This window comes from Chiloscyllium punctatum, chromosome 1, assembly GCF_047496795.1.
Source record: "Chiloscyllium punctatum isolate Juve2018m chromosome 1, sChiPun1.3, whole genome shotgun sequence".
Taxonomy (NCBI): domain Eukaryota; kingdom Metazoa; phylum Chordata; class Chondrichthyes; order Orectolobiformes; family Hemiscylliidae; genus Chiloscyllium; species Chiloscyllium punctatum.
In genome coordinates, this window is record NC_092739.1 from 40,962,399 (window position 1) to 40,981,515 (window position 19,117).

The following is a 19,117-nucleotide window of genomic DNA, read 5'->3' on the forward strand; positions in this document are numbered from 1 at the left end:
CTTTGTCAGCTCATGATTGATGTTTATTGATAGCTGCAAATTGAATGTTCTCTCTGGTACTGAGAAGCTGCAGTAGCAGACTTTAACACTCATTTTGATTTCCTGCAGGCTTTGATTAGCTGATCAGCATGCAAGCTACAAAATGCGTATAAAAAGGGCAAGTGTATTCAAGGTGACTTAATTGGCAGTCAGTTCATAACTGAGAAAGAGCCAAACAATTGGGTTTTAGAATGCTGAAATCTGATGTAATAATATGCATGAAAAATGAACAACTTGCACACACTGCTTACAGCAAATATTTCTTTCTTTTTAACTTCAGGGAGATTCTTGCAGGTGGATATCTTTAAACGCATGATGCTGCAAAGGTCAGCCAAATTACAATAGATTAATCAGGCCTGTCTCACTGGTCCAAAGCTGGAAAGTAATTTGCTCTGACCTACATGGTGAAGGGACAGAAGTTTGTATTTGGTGAGATAGCAGTACAGACTGGAGGCTGGAGTTTGCTATGGAGGTGTGTCTAAATCTTGATGGTAGTATCCGAACAGGCAATGGAGGAGGCCAGTGTGTTAAAGCTTAGTCTTTCTGGCAGACAGAGGCTGTCTCTGGGGATTTTCTTCTGGTCAAGGAGCTATTGGTGGTGGAGCAGACAACAGAGAATGTCACAAGTAACATGGTGCCATGGGACTTAGTTGCTTTAAACCTATTCAGATTGATCCTCAAAAGTGTCAAGGTAAAAACAGTTTAACTGACAAGAATAACACTTAAATGGTGTAAAAGTGCATTTATTACTTCAGAAAAATTTCATTCACATACTGCTGCAATTGATTAGAGCATCAACACAGTATGGATGTGAATATTAAACAGTACTAGTCTAAGACTTTAAACTTGTACATATCATTGGACTTTTAATGAATGTATTTCATGTAAATTTGAAAATAAATAGTATATAACTGAATTTCACTTTTTAAACTGGTATCATTACTTGTGAAAGAATTGGATATGTTCTTGTACTAAGAAAAATAAAATGTCACAAGATGATTTGTAAAGCATTCCACTGTTCATTTTCTTTTATAAAAAGGGCTGTAAACATAATAATGATTTATATATTGTTTTGCTACTGCAACATTCTATTTTGTAATCATTGTGGCATTATTTAATAGGATGCTGTTGCTTGTTGCTGTAATGTGAGAACAATAATTTTTCAGCTAAATCATGATCGTATTGAAAATTATGGCACTAATGGGTGGCATCATCAGAATGAAGACATTATTCGTAAACCCAAAAATATTTGCTTTTTTTTCCTGAAACTGTTTCCAACAGAGGCAGCCTTCCATCTGGTAAGATGATAGCTTGCGCCATGGTGATTACACTGTACTATTTATTGGCCAGTGTGGCTCAGCACTTAGATGCTCGCAAGGCTGTCTCTGCTAGTTGTCTGCATCAATCTCCACAATCTTCATATCTGGTTTGCACGTGTCTCGGTAGTGGAGGTGTGGCTGCCAGAGGGTCATGACCCAGTGTGTCATTCACTTACAGAAGACCTTTTGGGACATAATCCTCATTCATTTGAGGAAAATGGTTGAGATATTGGTGACTTAGCAATGAATGTATGTTGATGGAATTAACTCAGTCCCAAGCTGGTGACCCTTGTCCTGTGAAGACATGCTGAGGATATGTCTGAGGCAACAAAGGTAGAATCTATTCAGCTTTTTCTACTGCTTAGCACATGTTGTCTCTATATAATGGAGTGCATTGAGGACACAGGCATGGGAAACTATCAGTTTGTTGCTCTCAAACAGTTTTGTTACCTCTCTCTCTCCTTCGCTCTCTCTCTCTCTCTTTAGCTTTCACACAACTGTTGACACTTCAGCATTGTGACACGTTTCTGGTGATAGTGGAACTTGGATAGTTGAAGCTGTCAGCAAGTTCCAGTGTCACATTATCATTACTATTGGAGCAGTATTGCAGTATCCTGCACCATACTGATTGTCTTCCTTTTGTATACAATCAGACCAACCTCTCTGTATGCATGAGGGAGTCTCTCCATTTCCCACAAAACATGTTTGTAAGTTTGTAAGTCAGTGCAGCAGCATCAGTGTAGAGTTACTCTTTAAAGAAGACTTGGTTCACTTTTGCCTTGGATCGCCAGGGAGGAAGGTTGGATAGCTTTCTGTCAGTTCTGGTATATAAGTAGACATTGTCTATAGATGACACTAAGGTATGTGATGTCAGCAAGAAGAAGATTGTGTCAAAGTGTGCCACTGCCAGATCACAGCCATGTCTAACCCAATTGTGGATCTCCAAATGGTTCTGGAATTGCGCTGCCATTGATGATATTATCATATTATCATGGAAATAGAATATCATGTTAGCTTTGGCAGATAGCCAGTTTGTTCCTTTAACTTAATTAGACTGTGCGTGGCTCATACAGTTGAATGCCTTGGTGACTTGAGGGAAGGCAGAATATAATGGTCTCTTGTGTATGGCATTTCTCTTGTAGCTGTCAGACTGAGAAGGTCATGTCAACTGTAGATTTTAAGAGTCTGAAAATGCATTCAGTCAAAATTTGTAGTGACAAGGGCAACATTGGCAAATATCTTACCACAATGCTCAATAGACCAATGTCTCAATAGTTGTTGCAATCACAGTTTTTGTATAAGTTCACAACCTTTTCAACATTTTTACCCTGGAGCCTTGCCTCTAGCAGAGAGAGAAATTGATGTTGATGCTGCATGAAAGCTTGTTTCCTGTGCTTGATGAGTCCACGCAGATATAGCATGAAGACCTGGAGCTTTGCCCAAGGCAGGTGAGGCCATACTTTCACTAAACCACTCCACTGTAGGCTCAATATCCAACTCTGTCATGACAGGCAGGTGTTCTGTGGTGTCTAAAGCGTTTTCCATCACAATGTTTTCCTGTCTCTCTTTGTTTTTAATGAAGCATCAACTTTGGTGGTAAACTTGTTCGCTATTTCAGAATTTCACACATGCCCCTGGCATTCCATGTTTAAGGACATCTTAATGTTCTGAAAAATGTGTTGCTGGAAAAGCACAGCAGGTCAGGCAGTATCCAAGGAACAGGAGAATCGACGTTTCGGGCATCAGCCCTTCCTCATTCCTGAAGAAAAGCTTATGCCTGAAACGTCGATTCTCCTGCTCCTTGGATGCTGCCTGACCTGCTGCGCTTTTCCAGCAACACATTTTTCAGCTCTGATCTCCAGCACCTGTAGTCCTCACTTTCTCCATCTTAATGTCCTGGCAAAGATATAAATAGTAGTCGTTAGTATGCCACTAGCAGAATGTTGGACAATACATCAAGTAGTTCTTGCTGCAGTCAGTCTCTTTGCTCAGAGTTCTCTCTTGTACATAATGAGAACAAACTGTTAGCTTCAGTTCCATCATATTTGCATTAACCTCGAACCAAGCTGCATGTTCCTCTCTTGCTTTCCATTTGTTGAGAGTGCTATGTTGTAAAATGTCGCCTTGAAGTATGTTCCATTTTACTTTTATTTCCTGTTTAGAGTTTCCGTCGTGAGGTGATGAGGTAACTCTAAAAGCGTTAGTGTCCGTTTTAGAATAATGGGCCCAAAGTTTTCCTTAGACCAGAGCTGAGTTGAAGCAGATGGCTCATCTCCAAATCCTTTTGTGTCAGCTTTAGATGGCTTGTCTATGTGATGCAGACGGCTTCAGAAACATGTAGAAATATGATCATGTGATCAGCCACAGCCACACTGTGTGCCCTGCAAGGTTGATTATCATTGCCATGGTCACTGATAGTGAAGCAGTTGATTTGGAGATTCCTGGCTGTTCAGTAAGTTTACAGGCTTTCTCCCTGTTTCCCTTCACTGGTCACTTCACTGTCTTGCCTGGCTTTCTGCAGCTTGGGGGAGTGGGTGGATAACAACTGTGAGACCTTCACAGTACCGTCATCCACACCAAACCCCAGCTATCGAACGGGGCTTGCATTTGATTTTTGAGCCACTTCTTTTGTATATTCCTGGAAGAGAAAAACACAAACATATCTGCAGTTTGGGATATAATTCACAGGAGATGGGTTTTTGTTAAGAGAATTAGTCACCTCCTCGTTACCTCTGTAGCTACAGAAGATCATGATCCAATTTGTATTGTAAATAATACTGTATTTCTTTGTCACCCAATTGAGTTTTAATGCGGAAGGATACCCAGTCATTTCATTTCTTATAAACCAAGTCCTTTTGTGAATTTCATACTGCATGTCTTGCTTAATATTTGGTTTTACTAGCTTCCAATTCCTACATATTTTTCTTTCCTTCCTCTTCTCCCCCCTTCATGTTGTGCAATAAGTTATTGAATCATAGAAGTCTACAGCATGGAAACAGGCCCTTCGGCCCATTTGCCTGTGTTTGGTCCATTATCCTTGTATATGTATCTCCTCCAGGTATCTGTCTAAATGTTTCTTAAATGTTTCTTAAATCTGAATTAAATCCCCTTAGTTTCTTTAGCAATGCAGATAAAGAAATACAAAGACAGTTTGTGCATTTTCAAGACAGCAGAATATCTTGTTTTTCAAAAAGCAAAAGAAATCGGAGCTGGAGTAGGCCATTCATCCAGGTTAGCATGCTCCATCATTTAATAATACCACAACTGATCTTCTGCCTAAGATACATCTGTTGTATACTAATCTCCTATCCCTTGATTCCTTGGCTACCAAAAATGTATGGACCTCTCCCACATGTCTTTGGTTTGGAGAATTCCAAACAGTGACAACCATTTGAATGTCCTAAAAGATCAACCTTTACTTTCAGCTTCGGATCCCTTGTTCTAGTTCTGCCAACTGGGAATGGGGATTGGAATTTTTCCCAGTATCTGCATTGTCATGTTGTTGAAAATTTTCTTTGTGGCATAAATCATTTAGAAATTCTGAAGGTACATCTATCATGGAAAGCTTGAATTATAGATCACAATTCAAACTGGCTGTAGGGTAACACATAACCTTGGCCTTTTCCACATCTTCAGATTATGCAGAGCTAAAGATATTTGCTTCTTTGACAATCGTATTTTTTTTTACACAAATAAAACAGCATTAGATGGTCTGGCAAACTTTTAAGTTCAATCCGTTTCCATGTTTGATTATTAGAGTGTTTTTTGATGGTGTTAACATACTGTCCATGTACTTTTTATATGGATCAGTATCATTTTAATTGTTGCACGGACTTAATCAAACAAAGTTTGGAAAAAGAAATAGAAAAGAAAATATGTAATGACACAAGTACAGATGATGACAACTACAACCATAATGGCCCGGACACTTTAAGCCTTTGGTGTAGGAGAGAAAATGGAATACGAAGCATTATAATGTATGTGTTCTGTTTGTTTAGATTGTATAGTAATGGAATTGAGTATTTTACTGCATTCCAAACTGTCGTAGCAATATGACTGATTTCCAACTTATCAAATGAGATTTCAAAAAGAAGGATATGCTTTTTGTTTGACTGTGCTACTTTCAAGCTTTACAGCAACAATCCACAAATTTTTCAGATACCTTTTGTTTCTGTTCATTGGTATCTATTACCAGAATTTGATATGCTATACACATTCCAAGTGCATCAATTAGTTACGTAGGTTTAATGTTATTTCAGTGTTTTGGAAATTTTGTTTGAGCTCTTTTGGTTACATTGAGAAGAAATACTGTTCCTTGGGGGCATTTTATTATTTTCAAAGGCTTCTTGGGTATCATACCTGTAATAAAAGCTTGTCAATGTGCACATCTTCACAAGATATGTTGTTATGATGAACGTCCAAGGACTGTAATTTCAGAAGGAAACAAAAATGTTCTTTGAAGCAGCATAAAAAGATCACAGCCAGCTACAATAATGCTTATCACGAAGTCTTTTAGTAGTTTAACTTTAAATACCTTGGTACTTCCAGATGTGAAAAATGTGTTGCTGGAAACCAGCAACACCTTTATCAGCTCTGATCTCCAGCACCTGCAGTCCTCACTTTCTCCTACTTGCAGTTGTGGAAGGGTTGGGAAATAGATCAAAATATTCCCACAGCCTCCTTTGGACAGAGCCTCCATCAGTTCAAAAGAGTTTGTCTGCATCATCATGGGTTATGCCTGAAGTTGTGGGGAGAGGAAGATGGGAGGTCCTGGGATCTACTGGTCTGTTGGGTGAGAGGCTGGTAGCCAGCAGCATCAAACAAGCCTACCAGACCAATCCTGGGATATGGCCTGTAACTTTTAGGAAGGAATGATGTTTTCCTTTCTCCCACAGCCACTCCACCCTCTACTATTAGAAACATAAGAGTAGGCCATTCAGCCGCTCAATCCTGCTCCACCATTCTAACTCATGACTCATCATCTATCTCAATGCCATTTTCATGCCCATATCCCTTGATGTAATTTAGTCTTTAGGGATTGATTATCTTCTATTTTGAACTCAGAAGAACGCAGCTTTCACAGCCATCAGTAGTAGTAAATTCTAAGGATTCACTACAGTGCAGAAATTCCTCCTTGAATTGGAAGTTCCTTTGCCTTATTTTGAGCTGGTGGAGCTGACAGGCAATAGGTACTGGTCAGTACCAGATTTCCATCCCTTCTGCCTCCCTTCCTACAATGCAACAATGATGGCATGAACATAGCCATCGTTAGCTCTAATGAGCAATCTTTGTTGGAGATCCTCATTGAAGACCTTCCAGGATTTAAGCTGTGATATCAGACCCATGGGTTTGTGATCCTCATTGCACTGCTTAAACTAAGTAATTCGTTTCTGAATTAACATTGTTGCAAGTTCCTTCCTGAGTTAACAGATTAGAAGTAGGAGACACGTCCCATGCCTCTGTCATTCAACAAAACTCCACCCATCTCTTCATTTGCACCAATCGCGATTCATACATAAAACAAAACAAAGAAATTTGCATGCTGAAGATCTGACACAAACACACAAGATTTGACACAAAAAAGTGCTGGAGAAAAAAATAGAGTTAATGTTTCAGGTCCAGCGATCTCAAAGACAGTTCTGAAGAAGGGTCACTGGATTCAAAGCGTTAACTCTCCTTTTATCTCCACAGATGTTGCTAGACCTGCTGAGTTTCTCCAGCGCTTTTGGTGTTTGTTTTTCCCATTCATCCATTGCTATTTGTGATGCTAACCTACATTGACTCCTGGTCAAGAAATGCCTCCATTTTTAAAATAAGAATTCTCAGTTTCAAATCTCTCCACATTCTCTTGTCTTTATATAGCACTTAAAACCTTCTCCAGACTCACAGACCCACAACCCTCAAAGTTACCTGCACTCATCAAATTCTGGCTTCTTGAACATTCCCAATTTTAATTGTTGCACCATATGGTGTTGTCAATGCCATGAGCTCTGCACTTCCATCTCTATATCTCTTCACCCCTCGACCACAATTTCCTTCTTTAAAACACTCCTTAAAACAAATATCTTTGTCCAGGCTTTTCAGTATCTGGCCTGTGATTGTGTTCTGTAACTTGGTGTCAAATGTAGATTTATAATATTCCTATGAAGCATTTGAATACTTTAAAGGTATAAATAGAAGTCATCGCTGTTGTTCATGCGTTGCCTTTTGGGTGGCACGGTGGCTCAGTGGTTAGCACTGCTGCCTCACAGCACCAGGGTCCCAGCTTTGATTCCAGCCTTGGGTGACTGTATGGAGTTTGCACATTCTCCCCGTGTCTGTGTGGGTTTGCTCTGGTTTCCTTCCACGGTTCAAAGATGTGCAGGTCAGGTGAATTGGCTATGTTAAATTGCCCATAGTGTTAGGTGCATTAATAAGAGGGAAATGGGTCTTGGTGGGTTACTCTTCAGAGGGATGGTTTGGACTGTTGGGCCAAAGGGCCTGTTTCCACACTGTAGGGAATCTAATCTAATCTAAAAGTTTAGGTAACAATCCAAAAGGCACAACTGTCTTCATGATGTGTGCTGTATTTTTGTAATCTTCAGCAGTTATATCTGATAACACCTCTAATACTTGATTTATTGTTGTCGCAAGTACCTAAGTACAGTGAAAAGTTTTTTGTTTTGCGAGCAGTACTGGCAGATCATAGCAAACAAGCTGGTTTCAATTTTTCAGTGTTAAAAAGTTTACTATCTATTGCTGTGTTATTGTTTTAGGAGATGCTAATGAGCTGAGGACCAGGATGAAATCTCTTGCCAAGTACACTCTAGCAGAATGAGCTATCTGGAAATCCGATTATAGTTTAAGCTATTAATTAAATCTGCATGATTTTTTCAAGTAAAACGAATTCAAGATATTTTATCTGTGTTACTCACCAAAACAGAGGGGATCCAAAATTGTGGCAGCAGTGGGATTTCAACCCACATGTAGAGCTGACACTCAGCGTGCATTCCGTTATATTTCCCATGATGCATTGTTTTGGAGATGAAACTGCTTTCACATGATGCTATATGGTAATCGTTTGTAAAGGCTTCTCTATCGTGAGGACATAGATTTTAACAATAACAAAAACAAAAATCTTAGTAAATAAAACTAGATGGTGTTCATGAAAAATACAACATGCATTGCTTTTGTTTTAAGCACATTTAAAGCACAGGGGAGTGATGCTATGGTCACCAGAGTAGCAAACCAGAACACCGCCCAATGTGGAGTGGGCTTTTGCCCAAAACATCGATTTTTTGTTTTCCCCTGCTCCTCTCATGCTGCCTGACCTGCTGTGCTTTTCCAGCACCACTCTAATCTAGACTCTCGTTTCCAGCATCTGTAGTCCTCACTTTTGCCTAGTAAATCAGAACCTCAGGGCTGAGTTTGAATTAAATTTTGAGAAAATTTTGAATGAAAAGCAAATCTATTGGTGAGTGCAGAACCGCTGTCAATTGTCAGGGGGAGAAAAGAACATCTGGTTCACTAATATCCTTCAGAGAAGGAAACCTGCCACCCTTAGCTGGTCTGGCCTACAAGTGTCTCCAGACCCACAGCAATGGGTTTAACTTTTACACTCTGTAATTCAGGATGAGCAATAAATGTTAGCCCAACCAACCATACCCATTATTGCATGAGCAACTGATCTGTTTAATAACATTTAGGTTTTGGCAGTTTGAGAAAAATAGCTGGAGAGTCAGGACAAGATGCATGTAGATGGTGCACAAATGGGGCATTTTGTTTCAATTAGAACAGCCTTTGAGCAATGTGCTGCTATCTGTGTTTTTCTTTGTGAGTAGATAGGGAACTCTTACGCCTGGCTGTTACTAATGAAGTTGAAATATTGTTTCTACATTAAAGAGATGAACAATAACTTATTTTCCACATTTAATCATGTAGATTCATGTATGTACTTGTTTTGGATATGATTACTTTAAGATTTGCTTCCACTGAAACTCAATTTGAACCCATATAGTAAACACAGAGCTGCTGGTAAAAGTGAGACGTGACTCACATTATGAACCACTTTTGATTCCCCCCCAAGGATATACAGCACACAGCTGCATCATTCACTTGCTCCTATACATGTTGCGTTGCCCTGTCTGTATATTAGAGGCTCATGACCAATGTAATGTCAGGATTTCAAATTTGGCTAGCACCAATCTTTGTAATACCTGCAATGTGTAATTTTGGCGGGGGGGAAGATGAGACACGAGGAAAGCAAATGGTGCCTTGTGTAAAGGCTAGCTGCCACAATTGCAGCAGACTCCTTTCTTTGAAAAAAAATGCCATTGGATTGTGTTTTGAAGCATTCCAGTGATTTTTGGAGGAACAATGATACTTTTGCCAGAAAGTATTGCCACATACCCAAGGTGCTCGTAGAGGACAAGTAACTTAATGCACACGCAGATTCTGCAGTAGGCGGTGAAACAGGGCCTCTGGGCCTGTAGCAGGATAGGGAGGTGGAGGTTATAAGTTTTGTGCGATACCCTCTATGAGGTGCTGGAATGCTCCATTGTCCTTGGTAATGATGGGAGACTGGAGGGTAGGCCTGCCAATGCACCCAGAATGTCAGTGCATATGTACATTCCACACTGTCCTGTATTCCACCCTATTGATGTCCTCCTCTGACTCTGGTTCAACCAAAGACATCTGTCAGACTGTCTTTTGGTGAACTGTGGCATTATTTCCAGATGTTAGTAATATCTAGCATGTTATAACCTGTCTGAAACTTGGTAAAGAGATTATATGGAGGATGGTAATAGACTCGGGGGCTCCCTTCCTAGTGAGGAGCGATAAGTTGGCCTATCAGACTAGGATTTGTCTACTTCAACATGAAGTTGAGGTGAATTATCTGAAAGGAATGCATGATCTGAAATTATTCCAAAACGTGCAAGCTTATAATTGATCACAGTGTTCGGACCCAGACCCCAAGAGTTGACGTCCTTGACCATTCACATTCATTTTCTTCTGAGCTGGCCTTTTGGAGTTTCCTGGCCTTCCCACAAAACCAGGGTTTTTATACGCCTGCCTACCTGAACCATTAAAGCTTCCAGTGCCGCATGTCTATCTAGTGTTCAATTTGCCAGAAACTCTATTCCAGCAATCTCTTTGAAGAGCTTCCTTTTGAGAGAGGCAACCAGTCTCTGCATACAGTTTGCCCGTAATGTTGAGAAGTGGAGGGCAATGCTGGTTACAGACCTGTGTCAGAGTCATTCACCACAATGTGAACTGGCCGAGTCCTTCAAATTGCAGCCCAAAACCCCAACGATTGAGGCCCATGAATTTCTTGACTTATCTTTCTTGTGAACTTTCAATCATTATTTAAAATTGCATGCTTCCTTTTCTTAGTAGAAGACACAAATTACACACCAGAAATGAAGCATTACCAAGCAAATAATAAAAGTGACAAGCTTCAAGTGATTAATATTACCAGAGAAAATATGTTAGAGAAACTTAGAAACTATTAAAAATATGTTCATTGGATGTAGGCACTGTTGGCTACAACAGCATTTATTGCCCATCCCTAGTTGCCCCAGGTGTCAGTGAAAGGTCAGACCACATTCCTGTGGGTCTCGAGTCTTTTGTAGGTCAGACCAGGTAAGGACAGCAACTTTCCTTTTCCTGAATAACTTTAGTGAACTAGGTAAGTTTTTGCAACAATCATTTGTGATTACATGGGCACCATTGCACTAGCTTTTAAATTCCAGGCTTCTACTGAATTCAAATTTTGTCATCTGCTATGTTAGATTGGAAGCCATGTCCCAAAACATTGGTTTGGGACTCTCAATTACTGATCCGGCTTCATGACCAAATTCCACCGCTAGAGTAAAGTGTGTTGATGATAAAACATAAGGGATAAGAGGCTACTAAGAGACAGGCAGGCAAAGTGAGTGGACAGCAAAATGACAAATGGTGTATAAATGAGGGAATTGAGTTTATTCACTTTGGGCATAAGAATTAAATAAAATATTCTTGATAAGTGTGAAACTTGCATATGTTAATGTTCTGAGACTTGGGTGGACTTTTTTTAAGGAATACAGAGAGCTAGCATGTTAAGTAAGTATGTTGGCCTATATTGCAAGGGAATGTGAGGACAGGAAGCATGAAATGTGCATGATTCTATAGAAACTTGATAGAATAGACATGGGTTGCTCCCATAGTCTGGGGAATCTATATCATGGGAGCACAGCCCATAATAAGGGACGCATAACTTAGCATGGAGAGAAGAAAAATATCCTCACTTGAAGGGTTATGAAATTTTGTATTTCCCTTGCCCCTGTGGAGTTGTGGATACATTTAGGAATGCATTATATTTTGGTAACTAAGAATATCGAGGAATATGAGAAATGGGTGGCAAAATGGTTTTAAGACAGGAGATCATTGTATTTAATGGTGAAGTGGGCTCAAGGGTCCCCATTGGTTTACTTATTATGATCCTAATCTTTACTTTCTCACATAAACTTCGAAGGACGAGGACAGCTGAGAGCACCACCACCACCACCTGCAAATTCCTCTCGAAGCCACGCACTTTCCTGACTTGGAAATGTATTGCCATTACGTCACTATCACTATGTCAAGTTCTTGTAACTGCCTCCCCAACAGCACTGTGGAAGTGTGTCCATATCAAAACAATTTAGCAATTTAAGAGGGCAGCTAACCACTACTACAATTTGGACAATTAATGAGGACCAATAATTCCTGGCCATGCCACTGCCCACATCACCTGAATAAAGAATTACTTAGAAATCTTATTTTCTCAGTTGTTTATGTGAACATAGCACAATGATCTACATTGTCTGATTGTGAATTGTTGAAATAGATTAAATAAGGAATTGTACTTAAATGGGGGTGAAAGATATTTCGCAATTAACCCTTTCAGCATTATGCTGCTTCATAGCAAAGCAATGTAAACAATCGGATTTTAAGAGTGATCTTTAAGGTTGAGTGTATAGTGTTGTCTAAGCTAATATGATCCTAGAGTAACCTTGCAATTTTGTCAAAAAACTCCACATCACTGGCATTAATACGCAGTGGGGGCATAGTTCGGACAATCTGGAAACTACACTGTTAGAAGCACCTCGGAATGTATGAATCTCTGAAAGACACCCAGAGAGCACATGAATACAAACACTTCATGAAGATAGATTTGTGACTACCTAGTGTAACTAAAAGTCAGAGTTTGCAAGATTACCATTTGTAATAGTATTTAGAATGCAGGCATAATAAATAGTCATGATATGGAGATGCCAGTGTTGGACTGGGGTGTACAAAGTTAAAAATCACACAACGCCAGGTTATAGTTCAACAGGTTTAATTGGAAGCACATTAGCTTTCGGAGAGACGCTCCTTCATCAGGTGGTAGTGGAGGGCTATGTGTGACGATCGAGCCCTCCACTACCACCTGATGAAGGAGCGACACTCCGAAAGCTAGTGTGCTTCCAATTAAACCTGTTGGACTATAACCTGGTGTTGTGTGATTTTTAACATAATAAATAGTGTTACTTTGAAATATAAGCCTGAAGACTACCCTTGTCTTTTCTCTTTCTTTATTGGTCTATCTCAAACCCAACACTTATTATGTGGCCCAGAAACACAAAATGAACTTCACAGGTACTGCTAAGCCAAGCAATCCAATGTAAAATAGTGCCACATTAAATTGAAAGCAAATAAAAACATCTCTGCTAAGTTTGGCTGCATCCTATTCTGCTAAATAAGATAATAGCAGACCATTAATTTCCTATTTAGCAGAGCTGAAATTAAAAGCTCTGTGTATGTGTGTGCAGTGAGACATGAACACCCTGCGATCAGACCACTTCTTTACTCATTGGCTTCCTGGTTTTGAGTAAACAAGCTGCCTGCCCGTGGAGGTTTAGATAAAGAAATCCAATGAAGGAGATGCAAATTCGCTTTTGGAATTCATTCAAGTTGTTATTGAAAACAATGAACGAGAATAAAACTGGTTGTGGTGGGGGGAGGGGAGAAGCAACATTATGTCAAAGATTGATTTGGCATATGATGAATACAAGACAAAACTAACCATACAACTGTTTCAGTTGCAAAGCTTTAGTGAGGCTTATGGGATTTTACATGTGCCCAGTGTCTGCATTGAGGACTGATTTTTATTTGACATCTTGGCTGATTTGATTCGATGGTTTTTATATAATGTTACATGGAAGCACTTACTACTGAAGCACAATTTCAAAAAAGTATTGAATGTGGAAATTTTGTTTTCCTTCATTCCATTCTACATTGTTACTTTACATTGAAGATGAAGAGCACTATTCGGCTGTTTATTTAAAACTCCTACATGTTTTGGTTATGAGTTCCACATGAGGGCAAAGGCGAGTCAGGACTGGTAATAAATGCTGACCCAGTCAGCAAGACCCATACTTCATGAGTAAAGACACAAACCAAAAGAACTGCAGATGCTGTAAATCAGAAATGAAAACAGAAATTGCTGGTCAAGCTCAGCAAGTCTGGCAGCATCTGTGGAGAGACATCAGTGAAATCAAATGCTCCATTTTGGAACTTAAGAGGTTTCGGGAATTTTACTATAAGTGAGGATGTCTGTTTTGGCTAGCTGCCATTTATGTCTGTGTCTCCAAATCGCCAATGAATAAAAGTTTGCAGTCCAAGTAGAAATAGGCTGATTATTGGAATCCTTCAAACACCTTTGTTTTATTCAGACAGAGCAAGCTGCTGGTTACTATCAAACTCAACCAGTCTCCTGCAGTTCTCTTCCCAGCGGTACGTTACTTTCCGAAACCTAATGGAAAAAATATGTGAAAGATTCTGAATCTTCATTTCTCATATTCCTTTTATCTTATGATATTGAAGTGCTATGACACTTTGGTATCGACTGACACCATACGAATGCCTTATATTTCAAATGTACACCCCCCTCAGGTTATGCATCTCATTCAACTGTTATGTACTGAGTGTGTTATTCAATGGATCAAAGGCAGATAATGGGAGTGGGATGGATAAAGTGCAAAGTCAAATGCAGCCCACAAAGAGAAATATAACTAGCAATCTTGTCAGTCTACCAAAGTGATGTCTTTAATGAAGAAGTACCAAAAATGGTATCTCAGGAATTCATATTTATTGTAAAGGGCTGTTCATTTGATTTAGAACAGTCACAAAACAGCTCATAAATTTATGCTGCCTCTGTAGATTAGCCTGGTTATTCATTTCCGAGTTTCACTTGCACCTGCTTTATTTAATAATTTTGTATTGAGTATTAAAGTAATACTAGTGTATCTCTCACAGTACTGGAGAAAAGAAGCACTTGTTCCTCTAAGCTTGACAGACCAGACATGTACATGTTCTAAGGAGCATGCATTCAAATTGGTTAGAGGGAAGTCTGCTTGCAGTTGGCCTTCTGAAAGTTGACCAGTCCACAGCAAATGTCCAGATTTGAGGAAAACCTGTTTGGCAGCAGCTGCTTTCCGGGCTAAGTCTTTACCTGCTTCAGTCCAAGCAGCCTACTTTCCCTGAGGAATCCTGAACTAAGTGTTTGGCTCCTCCATTACCATGTTAATGGCATCTAAAGTGGATCCTTAACAGCCAAGAGCTTCATGGGAACATAAGTGACTGTAAAAAGCAGAGAAAAATACTGAGATTGGGCAAACAGCAGCTGGAATGGGAATGGGTTAGGCTGGTGACTAATGGGGAAGGTGATAGCGACTTCAGATTTTCTCACTAAGTCAAGCAATTTAGGAAAGCAGGAGTAAATAACAAATACAAAACAGTTAATTTTCACATGGAAAATACAACTAAAATGACATTTAAAGCATTAACTTTCTGCCTTCTATGCATTTTCCTAGAAGCTCCCCAAAAAGAATTCAGCTGGCAGATCTTCATGGGGCATTGCACAACCCAGTGCAGTCACTTTTATTATATATGTAGATGTTGACATTATTAATGGAAACCTTCATCCAATAAGAGGGACAGAGGGCTAACAGCAGCGAGTCAAGTGATGCATGCAGGTCATATCCGTACTCCTTAGATATTTATGATGTAGTTCTGACTGTCTGTCTGTTTTCTTAAACTTGGTTAGGTTTTCCAGTCTAAAAGATGTGAAAGAAATGGCACATCACTGTGGATATTAATGTTTCAGGATGAGTGTATATGTGTTTTTGTATACAGTACATATTTTGTTTCTTTCCTGTACCAGACAGTATTTCTATCTGACAAGAGTTGTGTGGTCATTTTTTGATGGCCTTCTGCAGGATGTCATCCTCCAGCTGATCAACCTGAGAGAGCAGCTCATTGGGATGTGTGCCATCTCAAAGGACACTTTTCATTCCCCAAAGTTTAATGAAGGAAATACCTTCGTTAAACTTTGGGGAATGAAAGGAGCAAGAAAAACCCTTTCTGCTTCATCACAATGAAACAATGGACTATGTTGTAATGGTTGGTCTATGATGAAACTCTGCCCGATACATTGATACTATCTGTAGTACTGCTCTGTGTTTTCCAACAAGTGCAAATCTTCTTCAAATAATTGGTGATTCTTTAACATTCATTCTTTCTGTAGGAAAGAAGCTTTTATCCTTCATTTCATGATTCTCTTTCAGTGAAATGACATGTTGCCATTCCACACCCTGCCCCGTGACAGCGATGGTGTGAGAGTTCAATGAGTAGTCCAGAAAGGTTTATTTTCCACGAACAAGTAATTATCTGCACATTTAACTTAATTTGCTGACTCCTCATTCTTTGGAGATATTTTGAGTGTGTTTCTGTTTCATCTGAAGTCGCATCAGTCACAATCTCACATTGCAGCTGCCCGCAGAGGGATTGTATATTGGCTTTATATTTTCCTGGGTTAGAAACATTGATCACAAAACCAGAAATTGGTGGAAATGTTCCATAGGTCAATTTGCATCTTCGTGAGAGAACAGAGCCATTTAAGGTATTTTACCTGGCATGCTAAGTCGACTGTTCACTGTATTTTCAGCATTTTCTGTTTGGTTCCAATTTCCAATAACTGGAGTATTTTGTTTTTTCTTGAACACTGATTCCAGTCTGCACTGGAACTTGTGGTAATGAAGGAATTTAATCACTATTATTAGACAGTCTGAGGAACATCTGTAACTGACATTGCAGGTCCCTTTGACAGATGTTGTTTTACAAAGCTTTTGTGTACAGAGTTGAGGCTATAATGATGAAATTTGGCTGTTTGCAGTTCAAATATTTCCAACTAAGTTAAAGCTTTTAAGTTCTCTTATCGAAATCTGAGTAGGAATTACCGATAACCATCTTTGATTGAGGCACTGTTTACGTAAAGCATCATACACCCTGATTTTCTGTCAAACTACACACATATGAAAGCCCTGAATTGTTGAACCTTATCTCAAATTAAAAAGGTTGTTTCTCCTTTAAGTGCTATGGCTCAAATCATTGAAGTGATTGCTATTCAGAGCTAAGCATGTATGTAATTGTATTGAAAAGGGTAGAGAGGAATGTTGGATAGTGGCCTAGAAACGATATGAAGTTCCCTTCTGGATTGTTATATTTATGAACACCAAAAGAGGTGGATTGTTTCTGTTGTATTTGTATGTGGGTGAAGTGGGCAGGGGAATGTTAGTTGTTGATGAAAACAGTGAACATTAGACAGCCGCACTGATTTCAGTTCTTCGATCAGAATGTTTGAAGTGTTGAAACCTCACCACTGCTCGTCATATTTGAGTAATGTGGTAGATTTGCTGCCACTTACCCAGATGAGTGCAGCTTTAACAACATTCTCAAACTTGGCACCACCCAAGACAAAGCGGCTCACTCCCTCCACCACCGATACTGAGTATCAACAGTGTGTATTACCTACAAGATGCACAGCAGAAAATTACTCATCACGGCTCATTAGACATTAATTTCCAAACACATAACCACTGTCATCTAGAAGGACAAGGGAGGTGCAGATATAATGGGAATAACACAACTTGCAAGTTCCCTTCCAAGCCACTCACCATCCTTACTTGGAAATATACAGTCACTCAGCCTAAATCCCGGAATGCCCTTCCTTATTATACTGTCGTTCCGCCTACAGTGATTGGACTGCAGCTGTTCGGGAAGGCAGCTCACCACCACCTTCACAAGGAAGGGCTGGCCAAGCCAACAATGCCCACATCCTATGAATAAATGTTTAAAAGAAGTTCTTTGAGGCATTGTGGAAAATTGCATCGGTACATTTTGCCCACAAAAATAAAAGACAAATCCAATCTGAGTAATTATCTCACAATTTTTCTACTCTCTATCATTAGCACATTGATGGAAAATATCCTTGATAGTGACAACAAACGGTTTCAAGATGTGGATAACATTTCAGATTTGAGCTGATATGTGGCAAGTTTCCAGCAAGAGAGAATCCAATCATCGCTCCTTCACATTCAATTGTATTACCATCGCTGAATCCCTCACTATCACTACATTGGGAGTTTCCATTGATCAGTAACTGAACTGGGCTAGCCATTTCAATACTGTTACTAAAAGAATAGATCAAAGGCTAAGAATGCTGTGGTGAGTAACTTAATTTCTGACTTCCCATGACCACCAACATTGGATTGCAGCAATGTGTCCCATCTACAAGAGACACTGCTACAACCCGACAAGCTTTCTGAGACAGCACCTTCCAAAACTTTGACTTCTACTCTCTAGAAAGTTAAAGACAGCAGACACGTGGGGACACCTGCAAGTTCCCCTCCAAGCCAAAGCCATCCTGACTTGGAGCTTTTTTGCTGTTCCTTCACTGTAGCTGGCTCACAATCTTAAAGCTCCCTCCATAACTGCTCTCTCTACATTAAATGGACTGCAGTGTTTCAAGAAGGCAGCTCTCTATCACTTTCTGAAGAGAAACTAGGGATGGACAATAAATGATTGTCTAGCTAGCAAAGCCTACAGCCTGTGAATGAATGAAAAACGGTTGATTTGTCCTCATGTTACTCAAATGTAGCACTTGATGTAAGGTTTCGGTTTTGGAATCTTTAATAAGTGAAATTCCATAACATCAAAGCATTTTATTATGTAATTTTGATGAAACAAATATTGAAGAATCTGCTGTCAATAAAGGAACAAAAGAATTATAACCTACTGAATGACAGAAATGAAAATAGAACATCTATTAGAACTTTGGGGCTAATGGTGGCTATATGGTTAATACTGTAATCTCACAATGCTAGGGATCCAGTGCTAGTGCCAGGTTAGATTCCAGCCTTGTGTAAATATCTGCATGGAGTTTGCATGTTTTTCCATGTCTGAGTGCTCAGGTTTCCTGTCACACTGCAAAGATGTGGAGGTTAGGTGGATTGGCCATGCTAAATTGCCGCATATTGTTCACAGATCTGCAGGGGTTACAGGAATGGTGGTGTTACAGGTTTGGAGGCTTGGTGCAGTCTCAGTGGGCTGAATGACCTCTATTTGCACTGTAGGGACTCTATAATCTTCAGTTGGAACCTTCAGCTGCAAGGTTTTCAGCTGGAGGCCTTTGAAATTTGTTGGAGGTTGCTGCTGGTCCTGGGCTTGCTGACACATCTGCTCCTCCTCAGTTTCTCTGCAGCTTCATTGCACCCCAACAACATTTAACTTCTAATGTTTAAGAACTGAAGGAAAGTGGTAGTGTGATGGGTTTCGTCCCATTGAAAAGGAAGAACAAAATGGGGTATCTGGGCTAGATAAGATGTTGTTCCTGTGACATTTGTTATTCCAAAGGTAAAAGGAGTGCTAACGGTTGCAGTATA

At 39.7% G+C, this 19,117-nt stretch overlaps 1 protein-coding gene across 5 annotated transcripts in view; it reads left to right on the plus strand.

Annotated features, from left to right (window-relative positions):
* The window catches only part of arhgap24 (Rho GTPase activating protein 24), a 466,730-nt gene that overhangs the window by 294,591 nt on the left and 153,022 nt on the right, over positions 1 to 19,117 (plus strand). The window contains exon 1 of one of the 5 annotated variants that reach the window (XM_072595469.1): positions 659 to 730. The exons of the other annotated variants lie outside the window; for them this stretch is intronic. Within the exon in view, the coding sequence (XP_072451570.1) occupies positions 679 to 730 (52 nt within the window). The 5' untranslated portion in view covers positions 659 to 678. Of the gene's footprint in view, positions 1 to 658; positions 731 to 19,117 lie in introns of those variants that run through there. 5 annotated transcript variants of the gene reach the window in all.